The sequence below is a fragment of the Sus scrofa genome, chromosome 15, assembly GCF_000003025.6.
Source record: "Sus scrofa isolate TJ Tabasco breed Duroc chromosome 15, Sscrofa11.1, whole genome shotgun sequence".
Lineage (NCBI taxonomy): Eukaryota > Metazoa > Chordata > Mammalia > Artiodactyla > Suidae > Sus > Sus scrofa.
In genome coordinates this window covers 54,914,713-54,933,613 of record NC_010457.5, presented here as the reverse complement: position 1 = coordinate 54,933,613, position 18,901 = coordinate 54,914,713, and the positions used below count along the sequence as shown (strand labels likewise).

The 18,901-nt window shown below is 41.2% G+C and overlaps 1 protein-coding gene across 1 annotated transcript; it reads left to right on the top strand.

Annotated features, from left to right (window-relative positions):
* Positions 3,756 to 17,577, top strand: LEPROTL1 (leptin receptor overlapping transcript-like 1). The gene is made up of 4 exons (XM_021076343.1): positions 3,756 to 3,969; positions 9,184 to 9,259; positions 11,516 to 11,702; positions 12,518 to 17,577. Exons 1-4 carry the CDS (start codon positions 3,954 to 3,956, stop codon positions 12,632 to 12,634), a joined length of 396 nt encoding a protein of 131 aa, XP_020932002.1. The 5' UTR covers positions 3,756 to 3,953; the 3' UTR covers positions 12,635 to 17,577.

Sequence of the window (18,901 nt, the reverse complement as noted above, 5' to 3'; positions counted from 1 at the left end):
CAACGTGGAGGCAGTGGGAATTTACAAGATATGAGGAGTAAAAACTAACACCTAAAGAAAGAACCAGCCAGACAAAACTGTTCTAAGAATGCGTAAGAATTATCTTTGAGGTCTGACATGTCTGGGGGAGAATTCCTTCATTCATTACTTCAACAAATACAGGATGAATGCCTAGTATGTGTCAGGTGCTATTTTAGGCTGGAGGCGACACCATCCTTGAACTCATGGAGCTTACATTGAGGAGAAATAGGACAAACAAATTACATACTAAGTTAGTAAATGAAGATGAAGTGATAAGTGCACTGATGGAAATAAAATAAGATGATACAAAGAGACTGGGAGACAATCAGGGAGGACCTTGCTGAGGAAGTGATTTTGAAGCTTTGAGACCTGAATGATGGGAGAATATACAGATCAGGGGAAGAGGTTTCTCCACCTGAGGAACAGTGGATGCAAAAGCCCTAGCTTTGTGTTTTGAGGAACACCGTTCACTAATTTGATGAGTATCTTAATATATTTAGTACCTACCACTACCTAACAGTACCTGCAGGCACTGTTCTAGGCACTGGAGATTCTGCAATGAATGAAACAAAATGTAGTGGTTGGAAGAGGCAAACAAAGCCAGTACAACTGAGGCAAAGTAAACTTGGAGAAACGTGGAACAAGAGAAGGCGTAACAGTGGTGGCTTGGAGTGGGACTGAAATAAAGATAACCACATGTCAGGTTCAAGGTAACTGTCAAGACCCAAGCAGATGTCAAATAGACACTTGGATATACAAGTCTGGACTTCAAGGTAAGGTAAACTATGCAGTTGTTATCAAAATAAAAATAGTATTTAGTGCTACAGGAAGAGATACAATACATAGGATCCGGCATTGCTGCAGCTGAGGCATAAGCATAGGTCACAATTGCAGCTTGGATTCAATCTCCGGCCCAGGAACTTCTGTATGCCATGGGTGCGGCTGGTGCGTGGGGGGGGGGGGGGGGGGATTACAGCTTTACAAAACTGTGGAGAGTATTAAATCAGATAAATGTTTATAGCAGCTGCTCAATAAACAATAGCTCTCTTCCTCTCACCCTCATCCTATCTTTGCAAATTGAGGTGGGAAGATAAGCCATCTGAAAGAAAAGTTTTGAAACTTTGAAAGGTAACACTGATTAACTATTATATAAGAATATTTAGAGAACATTCAAAGGATGTAACATTAATGCTTAGATTCACTTGGAAAACTAATGAAGAAAAATTCCTGACATTCTTTCTCAGACACTTACTATCAAGCTTTAATATGCATAGGACTCCTTTGGGATGCTGGCTACAGCTCCGATTAGACCCCTAGCCCAGGAACCTCCATATGCTGAGGGAGCGGCCCTAGAAAAGGCAAAGACAAAAAATCAAAAAAACTTGAGATTCCTGTGCTCTGCCCACAAAAGTTCTGATTCAGAGGTCTGGAGTGGGAGTTCCCATTGTGGTGCAGTGGAAACAAATCTGACTAGGAACCATAATGGCTGCAGGTTCAATCCCTGGCCTCGCTCAGTGGGTTAAGGATCTGGTGTTGCCATGAGCTGTAGTATAGTTCGAAGTTGTGGCTCGGATCCCATGTTGCTGTGGCTGTGGCGTAGGCTGGCAGCTACAGGTTCGATTATACCCCTAGCTTGGGAAACTCCACATGCCTCGGATGCAGCCCTAAAAAGCAAAATAAATAAATAAATAAAAGGTCTGGAGTAAGACCCAGGAATTTGCATTTTGAGGAAGCATCCAAAGACTTCTGTTGTAGTTGGTCTTTGAAATATAACATTTAGAAATATTGTTTTTAAGGTCTCAACTGACTCTAGACAACATTTGTAGGCCAAAAAGTAGTCCTTAAGGCAGTGAGTGTTTTGTTTTGTTTTGCTTTTTGCTAAAACACTGTGGATCTAGTGGAAAAAGTCAAAAGAGCATCATCACTTAGAATTTCTTCATGATTAGGAATGCAAAAAAATATAGACCCCCCCATAACCTGAAGATCAATCCCAGTTGCCCATTAATATCATCAAGGACAAGTGTCTGTAATACCCATTTGTCTTCACAAGAGGAAATTAGGGGACTACCACTTTACTCAGCCACTAGGGCTTCCTAAAATGCAATCTTCCTCCCCACCCCCCAGCCAAGCTATGAGCCTATGAGATGAAATCCTATCACCCCATCACCACCCTCACAGATCAGCTACCTAGACTGTGTTCCTTCAACCATCCCTGCTTTCAAGGACACAATACCATGGAGCAAAACAAAAGGTATTAGTGGTGACAATTTGGGATGGAATTATGTACTTCAGGAATTCTACCTACTCCTTTCAAGATGGTTGGGGAGGAGAATGCATATGCCTGCTTCAATAGTTAGGGAAGGAGCTGGTGGTTCCCAGACCCTCTAAACAGAGCATTTCCATAGCATATGCTCAAGAGTGCCTTGTGTTTTGCTAGCACATCCTTAAATGGAAACTCTTCATGTTTCAAAAGACAGCCAAACTTTTTTGCAGTAACTCGAGTAGAAAAACAATTCTCCTCCACAAGGAGCAGAAGCCACTTGTTTTTTTTAAAATTCTAATTTTGGAAGTTTCCTGGAGGGAAGAAGGTTGGACAACACCTTTAGCTTCCCAGAGCTCTCATTTTAAAGCATGCAGTTAAAATCTCGAACCATTCACTCCCAAAGTCTTATACACCAGTTAATCTTAGTCTGATAACGGAAAAGACTGAAAAATTCAAATTTATGTCACCCCCATGCCCCCCTCCACTCCTGCCACCTGTATCTTTTTAAATCCTTCGAAAGATTCTCATTGCTCAGATGAAAAAACAAAACTTCTTCTCTAGGACTCTGCTGTATTACCAATCTGGCTCACCTCAACCCCGATTGGCACCATTGGCCTTCTCTCTCTCAACAGACCAAGCTCCAGGCTCCCACAGTTGGCCGCCAAAGCTCACCGCTGGCCCGCCCAGGCAGACACTATCCCCTCCCCTTGATGCCTTTCCCTTTGACTCCTAGTTACACACCTGGTCATCCCCCTGTAGTCCCTTCCTCAGGGAAATCTCTTCTGATCTAACTCAAAGACTTTAATAGGACTATCTACCGATTTTCCTAGCAATTATCATCGTTGCAATTTTACGCTTTTTTGAGTCATTCTCTCACCAAACCGCAAGTTCCTTAAGGGTAGAAGTCATACCTAGTTTTGCACACCTCGGTGCCCACCCCTATTCCCCACACATAGTAAATGTTCGATTTCTAGGATGACTTAAATAATTGTATTTGTACCTCTGCTTTCACCTTTTTTGCTTAGCTCTGTTACTACCAAAAACCGATTCTCACAGACTCCCAAGAGCTCAGATTTGTATTAAATCCACCTGTTACTGGGTCCCGCCGCTCCTATCTCCGGAGGTGGGTCCCATCAGAACGCTAGCTCTGTGTCGGAAATCGAGGAGCTGCATGCAGACCAGTTAACTGGCCTTATTGTTCCTTTATCACAAGATGAGGAAGAGAGAGAACTGGTTGGGCTTTGAAGAGCAAAAGGATCCCCCAAATGCCTCCCAAAGGACAATGGTCACTCTCGCTCCCTTCTCCTCCAAAGATGTAGGGGGTTGCGGGAAGCACGATGGGGGCTCCAGAACAGAGCTTCCCTGACACTGCACGGAACACCGCCCAGCAGTCTCCACCACCCCGGAACCCGGGCGGCGGCGGCGGCGGGAAGCCTCAAAGGGCAGCGACCGCGCAGGAGCGGAGGCGCGGAAGGAGGGGTCGGCCCGACCGCCCCCACCCCGGCGCGCCCCCCACACCCCCGCGCCCCCGCGCGAGCGCGAGCCGGCGGCGGAAGTGCTGTGTCGCGCACTTCCGGGTGTTGTCTGGACGCCGTCGCCGCGAGTCTCCGGTCTCCCCGCAGCTGCTGCCGCCGCCTGGGGTCCCGGAGGCAGGAGCGACGTCACCGCCATGGCCGGCATCAAAGGTGGGCCTGGGGCGTTGGGCGCTGGAGGGCTGGGCTGCCGCCTCGAGGGATGTCGAGAGGGCCCACACGGGCCCCGCACGCCGCCTCCCGGGGCCGGGCGCGCGCCGCGGAGTCCCTGCTCTGGTTGCCGACCCCCGCCCCCCCGCCTTGGAGCCGAGGCGGGCACTGTGGCCTCGGGGCAAGGACGACGGGGTCGGAGGCTTCCCGGGCAGCCCCCACTTTTTGCTGAGCTCGGCAGCCTCGTTCCCACCACTCGCCCCCCGCCCGGAGAATGAAGTGGCTTCGGGGTGTTGGAGTCCCGCAACCGCTCGGGCCATCACATGCGTTTTGCAGAGTTCGCATCCGAGAGCGAGGCGGGCTGAGTGTGGTTCCGAGGGGGATGAGGTCGCTAGAGATGCCAGTGGTGGAAAATCAGTGTCATTTCCCAGTTAAAGGCACAAGTGTGGTCTTCGCTGAGTCGAACTGAGTCCCCCAGAAATGCCCTGGAAGGACTCAGGGATGCTTCTTTCCCAAACCTTGGCCATCACATCCACTTGCACTCGGAGTTTTATGCTCCGAAAACGGATGCATTTTGATTTGTGGTGTTGGTCTGAGAGGTTAGACCCTGTGGGCGACCCCAAAGGCCCCTGTTCCCTGCCCTCTCCACAGTTGCACGTCGAGGCTTTTCACGTTTCGAAGTTTTTATTCAGTTGGGTTTTTTATTCTAAGGTAAAAGTTCTGTTTTTACCAAAACTTAATAAAAAAGTACTCATTTATTCTATATTCCCTTTAGAGATACGGAATGTTGCATTCTTTCCAACTCTGGTAGTTTTGTTGGCGTGGTTAGAAGCACATACCATTAACAGTGTTTTTTAACTTGACAACTAGTTACATTGATTTCCTGACCTGCGGCTTTGTAGAAGAGGCAGGCAAGCAGGAAGTGAAGAATTTTAATAGCGGTGTTTTTCTCTATTTTTTTTTCCATTTTCTTTGTGGAGAATTTTGTTGAGCTTCTTCCCCAGAGTCACATTTTTACTGTTTATTAATTTGTAACATCTGAAAACATTTCGTTTCCCAGAAAACATTGTCAGTTGAGCACCTGAGGTACTTTTCAGTCTCCTTTTGAACTATAATAGATAGACCTTTTAAAATCCTTATGTGAAAGATAGTTATGGTAGAATGCTGTGCTTTATAGGATGTTGACAATTTCCCAGGTTTTCTCCATTTCTTTACTGTCAGTAAATATAGGGGTCTCTCTCTTGGGAAAATAACTTTGTAATTGTGGACCTTGAAAAATATTAATCACCTGAAAGTGTCTCAAATGGAATTGTACTTACACTTTTGGTTTCAGTAAGATTTTCTGATTGTTACCACTGTTTATCAGGATGTTTTCTTCCAGTTGGCTCATCTTTATATTAGGTGGGAGTGTTATCATTGAATTCGTGACTTATTTCTTAAACCATTGGCCTGTTACTCTGTTAAATACTGGATTTTTCTGGTCATTCTCAAGTTAGGGAATTGGTCCCTTCTCCTAATCTCTTTGTAATGGTGGAACCAGCACCTAGTTGATCTCTTGAGAGTTTTGGTAATTGGGCTGTTCCATCCCTAGCCTTCAGGCTTTGGGAGGAGAAACCAGACTCATAAGTTTTGCCTTCTGAATGTTGCATCACTCAATTACAGTATAAAATTTTGCCTTGTTGATGGGTCATCTAGGACAACCATTTATACACAAATGATGAAGTTTGTATATAAATCAGCCTAGTTGCTGATTTTATAAGATTGGAGAAACTTTACAACTTTTTTGAGCAGTCTGTTTAGCTCCTCTGGCATTTATCTCATCCTATATGACAAGGAGTTAGATGTCACATAAAATTATTTTTGATACCTGACTCGTACCTCATTTTAGTTTCTTGATTTTTTTTTTTTAAGAAAATTATCTTCAGTTACTTTTTAGGAGTGTACTCAAAGAATTTAGACTCTTTTTTGACGATAAGAACTTAAGTAATTGTTCTGTCATAGAACCTAGTTAACCTCAGCGAGCAAGTCCTAAGGCTATTTATCTCTTGGCCAAGATAATCACAGATCTGATATGCCTTTTGAGATTTTTAAGCCCAATTTAACCTTTTTTTTTTTTTTTTTTTCAGTCTCCTCTGTCCAGAGGGCAAATTTTGCTTGTATGCAGCTCTCCCTCTTATTTCTCATTTGTTTCCCTATGGGAACAAAATAAGCCTACCAAATTTTTTCATCACAAGATACAGATAACAGCAGTCACTTCCCAGAAAGCAAAGTTACTTTTTACTTTTTACTAAACTTTGTTCTGGGTACTTTTATTCCTATTGAGATATATATATGATTCTTTAAAATAAGGTTTTATTCCACCAGAATTCACACACAATTGTCACAAAAAACGAATGACTTCTGAATAAGAGCCTAAGTATCTGTTTATAAAGAATAGTAGCTTTAGGAGTTCCCACTGTGGTGCAGCAGAAACAAATCCATTTAGTATCCATGATAATGTGGGTTTGATGACTTGCTCAGTGGGTCAGGGATCAGGCATTGCCACCCTGAGCTGTGGTGTAGGTCACAGACGAAGCTTGGATCCTGCACTGCTGTGGCTGTGGTGTAGGCCGCAGCTGCAGCTCCAGTTTGATACTTAGCCTGGAAACTTCCATATGCTGTGAGTGCGGCCCTAAAAAGCAAAATAAAAGAATAGTAGCTTTAGTGTGTGGGGCTTTGAGACATCCATTTTCTCTGTTTCCTTCAAGATTCTAAGATATGTTCTGGATAAATGGCTTTCGAATAAATAAGACATTATTATAGTGATGAATTTAGCTGTTTAGCAGTTACATCTCAAAAAGTGGAGGTGGTTTTTTACTTTTTTGTATGTCTTGTAACAAGTATACATAGTGTTCAGAGAAGTGTTTGTATTTTTTACCTAGTCCAGCACTTACAGAAGAAAGAACTGACACTAAGAGAACTTAGTTGGTCAGCTCGTAAGTGGCTGGTGGGAGCTGGGACCCAGGGCCTCCTGACTCTCCATTAGGTGCTGTTTCTGTTCTGCTACATTGGGTTCTCCTCTCTTTATTTTCATCTCCCTCTCTCTTCTCTTTCATTCCTTTCCTTCATTCTGCAAATATTTATTATTGAGTGTTAAAGCTAAAGCCTGAGCATCAACCACAGAAAACCTTTTTCCCTGCTCTTGTGATGCAAACAGCTTTAGAAGGAAAGCCAAATAGAAATAAATCAGTATAACATCACAGCTGTGATCGATGAGTACAGGGGAGGCGTACAGAGAAAGAGTATCCGCACAGGCCTATGCCTCAGCCTGGAATGTTCCCCCAGATAGCCACATAATTGATTCACATCTTCATTTCATATAGGTCTTGGAAGTCGCCTCCTCAGAGGTGTCTTCCTGGCCACTGTGTCTAGAGTAGCACTCCCACCCCCTTACTCAAAAAATTCATAGCGTTTGACATTTATTTGCTTACTTTTTTAAAATCCCTTTATTCTTCAACCACAACTAAGCTTCATGAGAGCTGGAGCTTTGATTTCTTTTCATTGCTCTGCCTCCAGTGTCAGAAACGGTGTGTGACACATTTTAGGTGCTTAATAGATATTTGCTGAATGAATGAATAAACGTAAATAGGGAGAATTGGTTTAGTCAGGGGGGTTGGGAAATTTTCACTGAGAAAGAAGGGGCTGGGCTGAGATCTGAAGGAAAAATAGTTCTTGGTGGAAAGAGGCAAGGACTGGGACAAGAATGCAAGCTCTGTGAAGGAGATACAGCCTGGCCTTGTTTATTAACATGTCCCCATCACCCTTAGGCTTTCTGTAGATGTTTCTTGCATGAAAGGAGTGAATGGAAATGTGCTTGAGGTAGAAGGGACAGCATATGTAAAGGCCTTGTGGGTGAGGGAGCCGGCCGATTTCCAGGGAAAGGAAGGGGACTGGTGCAGCTTCAGGGCTGAGACCAAGGGCTGCCAGCGTGGGGTGAGGTGTGTCCTCACAAGGCATCAGGACCAGCTTATGAGAACCTGTCTTGAACCAGACAAAACAAATGGTAAAGTCAGTATTTTTCTCACTGTTTACATCACATTTCCTTGTAAACCTGAGGTTCCTCATCTGCCATAAATTAAAGTACAAGTGTTTCTTTTTCTTTTCTGTGCGTAACTGATAATATAATGGCATTAAGGCCTAAGTGAATGTGTTCAGGGTTGACACGACCTACATCAGTGATCTGAATGAAAACTAAATCTGCCTGGCTCCCATGTCAGTGAATGTCCTTGATTATGACCATTTTAATTCGGAGAAGTGTATCAGTAGTACTGAGCAGTATTTAACTCCTTTAGTGTTAATTTTGGTTTGTATATGTTGGATTTTGTCTCGGTAACTTGTTGACTTTCAACAGCTCTTCTGAGTTTTAACATTTCTGTTAAAGCTAACAGACTGCATCTTTTTTTTTTTTTTTAAAGATCTAGGTTGTTCTCTTAGCCACTGTAGTTGCAGAAATATAGGTTATATGGAACTCAAAGATGAATTGATTATTTATTTCTTTGCTTAATTATAGGTCATTGATTAATTATGCATATTCAAGAAGGTTGTTTCTGCTTGCTGATACATATGAAAACACTTTATAATATAACACTTTGTGTAGGTTTGTGTGGGTGTGACTTTAGAACTATATTTCATCTATAGAATGCATCACTTGTGATAATGTCTTAAAATAGTGATACCACAGAGGGATTATTCCTATTATCCTGAACATTTTCTAATGTGTAGGAACTTAAGAAACCAACTATAGTTTTGCGAACTATTTAAAGATCTGTAGCAACAGTAATTGATTGAGATTATTGACTACAGATATCCTTGGACACCCTTTCATCTGTGCAAGTTGGGGGTGTACGTGCAAGAAGCAGGAGCTGATCAGGAGAGGTTTTCCCCTAGACGAAGCTTCTCAAGTCCAGTAAAGCTGACTGCAAGAAGTCAGGGCTTTGAAAATCAATATTGCTTTCTTTTTCTTTGAAGATGCCACAAAGGACTAATTCTGAAACCGGATAACATCAGCTTTTGACTTACTTTCAATACATTTTGTTTTTTTCATTTGTTTTGTTTTGTCTTTGCTTCTGGGATCCCAGGTAATGTTCAGACTGTGAATAGTAATATTAATTAAAAATTGTATTAGTTTAATTTTCTTGATATTTCTGTTTGACTTTTTATCGTTTACTTTATTTGCAGCTTTGATTAGTTTGTCCTTTGGAGGAGCAATTGGGCTGATGTTTTTGATGCTTGGATGTGCCCTTCCAATATACAAGTATGTAACATTTTTGTCTTTTTGAGTGTTTAAGCATACTTTTTTTTACTGAAATAGAAGTAATCCTGAGAAATGGTCATTTACCAAGGACAAACTTTAAGTCTTCACCTAAAATTTGTTTGTAAAAATTTTAGGACAGCAGTGTACAAAAAAGCCTTTGGCTATTGTTCCTTGACTACTGCTAAGTCCTTAATGGCAGAATAACTGTGAGCAGAGTTAAGAGCAACTGACAAAGAAAAAAAAGTCATGTAAACACTTACTATCCTTAGGACAGAAAGAACTTTTAAAAATTAGTAGGATAAATTATTAAGAAAAATATAGACAATTCAATAGGAAAATAAACAACAGATACGGGAAAAAGCACATTAAAATATACTCAGCCTCACTCAAAATTAAATGAAATCCATTAGCAAAGATAAAAGATAAGGCCAAATAAGAATTGTCATGTACTATGGGTAGAAGTTTACATAGGTACAATTCTGGGAAGCTGGTTTACAGCTAGCTCTCAAAATGTATGTTTTATTTGAAGCAGCCATTCCACTTCTTACAATTACTCATACAAATATACTTGCAGATGTTAGCAAAGATGTGTAGTTGGGGGAGAGTATGGATGTTCATGGTAGCCTTGTTTATAATAACAACAACAACAAACCCTGAAAGCATTCTGAAAGTCTGTCAAAAGAAAAATGGTAAATTCTAGTTCATCTGTTAGTGGAAATACTAGGCAATTTTGAAAAGAATGAGGAGGAGTTCCCTTGGAGTGCAGTGGGTTAAGTATCTGGCATTATCACTGCAGCAACTTGGGTCATTGCTGTGGCATGGGTTCTATCCCAGTCCAGGAACTTCCACATGCTGGAGGCATGCCAAAAGCTGAATGAAGAAGAGCTGTGTTTGCTAATATGTGGAACAGGATATATTGTTAAATGAAAAAGTGCAGTGATTCATTCACATTTTTACAGTTTATCTATGTGGAAATACGGAAAGATCCACATCAGTAGGAGAGTAGGAAGGAGAAAGCAGGCAAGGCACAGGCAACCTTGATTTTTCACTTTTTGTGCCTTTGTATTTTTGGTATGCTTTTCCCCTTCTTTCCATTTTTTATTCTTAAAATATTTAGGAAAAGATTTTTAGAAAAAAAAGAAAGATAAATCTTGCTTATCATGAGCCCTAAGTGCAAGTAAATCTCCATTATGATGTTTATTTTATTTTATGGCAGTTTTAAAAGCTATCTCTCTCTCTTTCTTTTTCTTTTTTCTTTTTTTTGTCTTTTAGGGCCACGTCTGCAGCATATGCGAGTTCCCACACTAAGGGTCAAATCAGAACTGCGACCCACACCACATCTCATAGCAGTGCCAGATCCTTAACCTGATGAGCAAACCTCCTGGTTCCTAGTCAGATTCCTAGTTAACTACTGAGTCACGATGGGAATTCCTTTTTTCTATATTTTGATTTCAGTATTTTGGGAGTTCCTAAGTGACCTAAGAAAAGTTTGGGGGATATTCCAGTTTCAGACTAAGGCAAGATATTAGAAGTCAAGGGCATGAATCTTGAATTTTAAAAACTACTGAATTAGGAGTTCCCGTCGTGGCGCAGTGGTTAACGAATTCGACTAGGAACCATGAGGTTGCGGTCCCTGCCCTTGCTCAGTGGGTTAACGATCCGGCGTTGCCGTGAGCTGTGGTGTAGGTTGCAGACGCGGCTCGGATCCTGCGTTGCTGTGGCTCTGGCGTAGGCCGGGGCTACAGCTCCGATTCGACCCCTAGCCTGGGAACCTCCATATGCCGCGGGAGCGGCCCAAAGAAATAGCAAAAAAAGACAAAAAAAAAAAAAAAACTACTGAATTAATAATCCCACTTTTCATATGCCTTTTTACTTATAACCCAAAATGAAAAAATTCCTTTTTACTCTGGGTTTTGATTCCAACTGTTACAGTTCATAAAGCATTTTCTTATAATTTAAGGAATATTTACTCATTGTATCATAATTAATTTTAAAAATACTATGACTCTAATTGTTTCTCTTTTCAGTGCTCGGATTATAGCTTTTCTTTCTTTTCTTTTTTCTGGCTGTGCCCATGGCATGTGAAAGTTCCAGGGCCAGGGGTCAAACCTGTGCCAAACCATTGTAGTGACAATGCCAGTTCCTTAACCTGCTGCACCATGAGGAAACTCCCTATGTCATATTTTATACCTTGCAGTATGTAGGAAAATGACAAAGATAGCAAAAACTTACATTAATTTATTTTTCTTTTTTTAGCCAATACTGGCCCCTCTTTGTTCTGTTTTTTTATATCCTTTCACCTATTCCATACTGCATAGCAAGAAGATTAGTGGATGATACAGACGCTATGAGTAATGCCTGTAAGGAACTTGCCATATTTCTTACAACAGGCATTGTGGTCTCAGCTTTTGGACTCCCTATTGTATTTGCCAGAGCACACCTGGTAAGTGAAAGCATTTTTCTACACAGGATTTTACATCAGACTGGGTCGAGTTTCTCTCAGAAAAAAAGGTTTTTGTTAAATGACATGAAAAAGAGACCAGGGACATAGGAGCCTAGAGAATAAGAGCTAAAATCTTACTCTTGTTGTTAACTGATGAAAATATTGGGGAGCATTAGCAGCAAGAGTTGGCTTGCCAATACTTCGATCTCAACCAGTGCCAGACATCCCACAGGGCTGCCCTGTGCAGCTTAAAACATGGAAGGCTGGAGATCTTGTGTTTTCTGCAGGTGGGAGAGTAGAAGGGGCCTCCCGGACTCCCCAGGCAGATTCACTCCTCCGCCTCTGGGGAGATAGAGACTGCAGAGAGGACAGGCTTGGCACCCTTGCACCTGAAGAGGGCAATTACTCCCCTGCCTCTTTAAAAGAATGTCCCCAAGTGTGTCTGCATCTCTGATACTTTAAATTGAATCTGCTCTCTAGATAAAAATTTTTAGATTCACTAAGGAAGAGTTGGAACAGATTGATCTGTAAACAGAAAATTGTGGAGTTCTACACTGCCTCCTCATAGGCCGGAAGCAAGCTTGCTTTTGAATAATTATTCATCTTTCATGACTCTCTGTCTCTTTAAAGGAACTGGAGCTAGACAAGAACAGCAATGTAGAAGTACCATTAAGTGTTCTGCAGTGTCAGAGTTATCACTACAAGTCCCATTTGTTTTGGATCATGATTGGAATACAGCTAGAGCCTTGATTCGCTCTTCATTTCTTGTTGTTTTTCCTGTCTATTAACTGAGCATTTCTGTCTAATGTCCACAGATTGAGTGGGGAGCTTGTGCACTTGTCCTCACAGGAAACACAGTCATCTTTGCAACTATCCTGGGTTTTTTCTTGGTCTTTGGAAGCAACGATGACTTCAGCTGGCAGCAGTGGTGAAAGGAGTTACTGAACTATTGTCACAGGGACTTCCTGTCATTTCTCAGCCGACAGTGCACACGGGAGATGGGGCGGTGATGCTGAGCAGTGCAGCAGGCCTCCCGGGGGCATTTCAGGTGCTCCCGGCTCACTTGCATTGTAAGCATACTATTTTCAGAGACTTGCTGAAGGATTAAAAGGATTTTCTCTTTTGGAAAAGCTTGACTGATTTCACACTTATCTCTAGTATGCTTTCTGTGGTGTCCTGCTGAATTTAAATATTTATGTGTTTTCCCTGTTCAGTTTTTGTTTAATCAATATACAATGTTAAACATTATTTAAATGTAATAACCACATTTGCATTGGTTGGGAATTAGAGTTCTGCTGGCTGTTACTGGGTTAAAGTTGTTTATTTTTTCCTTAAAATTATTTAACTTCCATGCCTACACAAAGTTATAAAAATAATATTTTTTCAATCAGTCAGGTTGACATCACTCCCAATTTTATGTAAACATGCAGACCATTAGCATACCTTATAGACTCTTTTCTCAGTGCAAATATAGCTGCATTGATACCTCACAGGGGCCAAATATTAATGCAGTGCCCTCCATAAGGGTTGCTGGTTTTGCCAGAAAGCAGGTGTTTTGTGAATTGAAAATTATTTTACAGAATTGCTACAGAGGAGTGCTTTTATTCTCAATTGTTAGAAGAATTTATTGTTAAAGGTAGGGTGTGAAAACAGATGTTTGAGATATGGTTTTTATTTATGTTTATTATAGTTAAAGTAGAGTGAGTTGCATTGTGGGAAGAAACAGCATTGGAATTCTGTTTTTTGAATCCTGTTTCTATTTATAAGTGAAATTTTTATCTTCTTTCAGCCTTTAATGTCTTATGTGAGTAAAGGGACACATGGGACTACTACTGACGTGGCAAAGTTGTATGTTTGCATCCTACATAGAAAGTCTTTCCCTGCTTCCTCTTTTTAACTTATTTTATACATTGTATATATTGAGTAAAATAACTTTTCCAGTATGATTTAATAACACGTTAAATTAGAGATGCTTAATGCACCTGGAAGGTGATTGCTACACCATACATTCAGAGTACCCCTGCCTTCAAGGCCTTCACGTGATTAACATGTCATTCATGTATTAATAGCTCAAGATTTAGACCATGTCATTGTACTTCTTATTCCCTAAGGTTATATCGTAATGTAATTTTAAAAAATTTAAGACATGTTTCTTGTATACCTCTCAGCTGTGTTGATTTTTACTTTCACCCTCATAGATCTGCTGTTTCCTTTTATAAATGGCCTTGATTGTGTGAATTAATGCAGAATAGCCAAATTCAGCTGCATAGCAGCTTCAGACACAAACTGACCAAAAAATTCCCAGTAACCAGGCATGATCAAATTGTAGTGGTCGTCTGCATCTCACAATTATCAGTGCTTTTTTCAGAAGCTAGTTATACAGATGTTCAAGGTGGCCTGATGGTATTTTGTTAAGGACATTTGTTTGTATGTTTGTTTGGTGTACTTACATCAATAGTTTTGCCTTCAGACAAAACTGAGTAATCATGACAAGCTATCTTTCGTTGTTTTATAAAGTTGATTTCTCCAAAAATGGGAACAAAGTATGAGTTTGTTCAGCTTTTTACTAAAGATGTCTGAATGCCACAGGTTTTATTGCCTAACCCAGGTAGCTACTTTTAGCTGTGAGATAGGAAGCAGCATGACATGCCTGCACGTGGCCAGCACCATTACACACAGGCTGAAAATGGCTCACGGTATGACCCTGTGGTAGATTTGAAGAGCAAGGGCCAGGTCCATGTGGACTAGGCAGCTGGTAACACAGTTGGGAACTCAGTGCCTGTGATCTACTCAGTTTTGTTGAATTTTTTGTTTTTGCCGAAAGTACATTTTCTGGTCCTTCCCCATTTTCTGTTCTAGAATGTCAGTGCAGGGCACTGCTACTGTTTTATTTACTTGGCCATAGATTCTTTTTCTAACAGCTGCGTATTCTTCCTGTATACTAATCGCACTGGCAGCATTGTGTCCCTGACCTTGCACACTAGCTTGACATAGTGCTGTCTCCGATTTCTAGGCTAGTTACTTAAGGTATGAATTTTCCATAGAATGTGCACTGATCCTGCATTGCCATTCTTCTATGGAAAGAAAACTTTTGATGATGAAACAATAAAGATTTTAAATATCTGTTTTAGTTTGTGGGTGTTTTTGAAATGAAAATATACAACACACTTCAGTTCCTGAAGTGTATTATCCCATAATGTGATATAAAGCAAGGGTGATGTTAGATATAAGGTTAGACTTGCAGAAGTTTCACTTCCAAAATAAAATTGAAGCCATAGTAATAAATAAAACGAAGCCCTAGGCTATTATAGTAAAAGGATTGATAATCTCAGGGAGTAGAATTTTTACCTAACCTTTTATAAAATCAGCCATGGAAGGTCTTGTTGACATAAAAAAACTACTGGCCATCTAAAGTCAAGGTTGTGTTATACTTGTTCTTAAAGTTTCAGAACCTTTTTTATGACTACATGTTATTTATAATTATTCATCAGAGCATTTTGCTTTTTGCAAACATTTCAAACAGTTTAAGGAAAAAAAAAGCGTCTGTGTGGTATACTATAAACAGAGAAAACTACTATTCTCCTTTATCAAACATGAATCTTTTCCTAAATTGTCCTAGTTATAATCTCATTATACTTAAAAAAAAAAAAGTCAAGTCATAGATTCTTAGTGTCTGCTTTAATATGATTTTTTGGGAGCTTTGTGAAAATAGTCCAGATTTTTTAAGTAAACTCTAGAATATTTATATTGAATGTGACTAGATGCCTAAGTTTCAGGTAACTTTAAATCAGCACATCTACTTTAACAAGTAGCAAGCAACATTACTATTAAGTGATATGTATGTTTTAGACCTCAGCAGGCTTTTGATACATAAAATTGGTGGGAGTTTTCAAAGTTATTCTTCAACAGAAAATATTTGGGAGGAGTTCCTGCTGTAACACAGGAACTCCTCCCAAATAGGAGATACAGCGTTGATCTATTGTTGTCTCTGTGATGGTTCAGGTTCAAGCCCCAGCCCTGGGAACTTCCACATGCTGTGGGTGTGGCCAAAAAAAGAAAAAGAGGGGTTTCTGTGGTGGAACAGTGGTAACAAACCTGAGAAGTATCCATGAGGACTCAGGTTCAATTCCTGGCCTCACTTAGTGAGTTAAGGATCCAGCGTTGCCATGAGCTGTGGGGTAGGTCGCAGATGTGGCTTGGATCCCGAATTGCTTTGGCATAGGCCAGTGACTACAGGTCCAATTTGACTCCTAGCCTAGGAACTTCCATATGCCTCGGGTGTGGCCCTAAAAAAGACAAAACAGAAAAAAGATTTGAAAACTCATGTTTTTACTGCAGGCCTCCTAATTTTCTGGCAGTCCCTGGAAAGAGTACATATTCTGCAAAATAAGTATTCTGGAGTTGCCCTGTGGCTCAGCAGGTTAACGATCTGGTGGTGTCGCTGCTGAGGCATGGGTTCAGTTCCTGGCCCAGGAACTTCCACATTCTGTGAGGCACCCCCAAAAAAACTGTCCTTGTTAACTGTCTATCTGAGAAGGGGGTGGTGAGAGGGAGCACCGGGTCACAGACCGCTATCTAACTTCTGAGATCTTAAATCTCTCTTCACCGTTTGTTATCTCTCTTCACTGTTTTCAGTTGCCAGAAACTCTAGAGATGGAGACAGTTTTGCAGTTTGTTTTTATAGGAAGCATTGTACTGTGTATTTTGCATCCAGTCTTTGAAGATTATCTGAATTCATTCCTGGGTTTAGAACTCTGTACTGTAGTCACAACAATTTAGATGTTAACTCTTAATCCTGTAAATTCCAGTTGGAGAGAACAAAACAGCGGGAGTCAAAAACTGTTCCCACGAGTGAGAAATTAAGACCATAAAACATTCCTTTTTCAATTACAGTTCTGTTTTCCCTTGTGTGCTTAGAGGCAATACTAATAGGGGGAAATCAGGAAATTTTTATGTTAGGAGCCAGTAAATGGCTAACACTATGAAAGAAATTTGCTGCAGTTTACAACCATAGGGACTATCAAATAGAATACAGCATTATAGAATGAGCATGAGTATTTCCATATGTGTTTGAAAGAGCATTACTGCTTTATAATTTGGTAATCTTGATTTATAGCTTGGAATTTAATATCAGAAATGTCTTTCTCTTGTCAGATCAGTTATTTGGTATTATGTAAATAGAATGTGGCATAAATGTCAGTGAACATGTATAGATTTGTGAACCTCCCCACAATAGGACAGATTTTCCTGAAAGCTCGGTATACATACTACTTACAGAGAACATTTGAAGATGGTTTCTAAAAGTGTTCACAATTGAACAACTTCTTAGGACTAAATTAAGATGGATAGATTTTGACTTATCTTTGTCATATGCTATTTTATTTTTAGGGTCACACCCATAGCATCTGGAAGGTCCCAGGCTACAGGTCAAATCAGAGCTATAGCCGCCAGCCTACACCACAGCCACTGCAATACCCCATCCTTAACCCACTGAGCAGAGCCAGGGATCAAACGTTCGTCCTCAAAGATACTTACCACTGAGCCACAACGGGAACTCCCCAGTTATAATTCTTGATAAACAACTCATATAACTAACTGTAACCTTGTGGGTTTTGCTCTTATAAGCCCCTCTTCCTGTGATGCCAATGCTTTGAAGATAAGGAGTATTAATTATCTTAGGGGTCATGCTGACTCACTGTGTACTATCTGTAGAAACCTTGAAGACGTGTAACCCTGTCATGTTTGATGTAGGCTCTGTTCTGACCAGATACAAAACTGTAGTGAAAACCATGCTTCTCCCGAGCACTTTCTTCTTTGGTGGAGACTGCACTCCCAGGCCCAGCTTGGCTCGAATAAAACTCTCTTCTACTCCTTATTAGAGATTGTTGTTCGATTATTTGCATCAACACCAGCATTCTGAGCTTTTCAGTTATCATGGCTAATCCCACTTGTCGGGATTTCCAGTCTCTAGAATCTCACATGATAGTGTCACGCAGTGAGATGAGGTCCCCTGGAGGGGCAGGTCTTTAAGGGCTCCTACCAAACCCCTCAGAGTAATCTGGCTGATATGGAGGTGAGAGGCCAGAAGTCAGGACATGTATACCCACTGGGGGCATAGCCCTAATACTTGGCCCAGAGAATCTAATTCACTTGTCCAGGGCTTTAGCCCACAGGTCAGAGGCTGCTGACCTTTAACTGGCATTTGCAGAAGATGAGCATGATTTGTCAACATAGGAGCCAGGAAAAACTAGAAAGCAAAGGTGGGCTGGGGCCACTTCTAGATCAAACAAGAGAAGAAAAACATCAAAGCCAGTTCTAGAAGCAAGGTCAGAGCCATGAGATTTATAGTAAGAGGAAAAGAAGCAGGTGCACTTGGCCATGTGTCAAAGGGAATCTGGGAGGCAATGGCAGGGTCCTGGGAGTGACAATCAGTAACTGAGGGAAATGGAAACTAAAGTTGCCAAAGAGGAGTTCCCTGGTGGCCTAGAGATTAAAGATTCAGTGTTGTCACTGCTGTGACTCCGGTTACTGCTGTGGCGTGGTTCAACCCCTGGCCAGGAAGTTCCACATGGGTGTGGCCAAAAAATAAAAAATAAGTTGTCTGAGTTCCCTTTGAGACTCAGTGGATCAAGGACTTGATATTCTCTCTATGTGGGTGCAGGTTTGATCCCTAGCCTCACTCAGTGAGTTAAGGATCTGGTGTTGCCAGGACTTTGTCATAGGGATCAGCTGCAGCTCCAATTTGAACCCCAGCCTAGGAACTTCCATATGTTGCAGGTTTGGCCATAAAGAAAAAGAAAACGCTGTCAAGCAGCCAGGAACTGAGAGAGTTAAGTGCTAACAAAGGAAACAAGGACAGAAGATGCAGACTCTGTTCTCTGCCCTTCTGGGGTCCCAAGATCGCCTCTGCAGACAGACTACTCCCAGGAGTAATTCCCTCACATTGCCTCACTCTTGAAACTGTCAGCTAAAGGAAACACTTCCTAGAAGATGCAACTAGAAAGACAAGGAAGTAGATGTCCTGATTTTAACCAATCAGAGAAGCAGAAATTACCCCTAGCCAGATACGAGAGCAAGTTGCACTTTAAAAGACTTCATTAACCAACTCCTTTTAAAATTGAACATTCCCATAATCACTTCCCTAACCATTAAAAGCACTCACTTAAAATCAGTGAAGTGTAACAGATACACAGAAACTT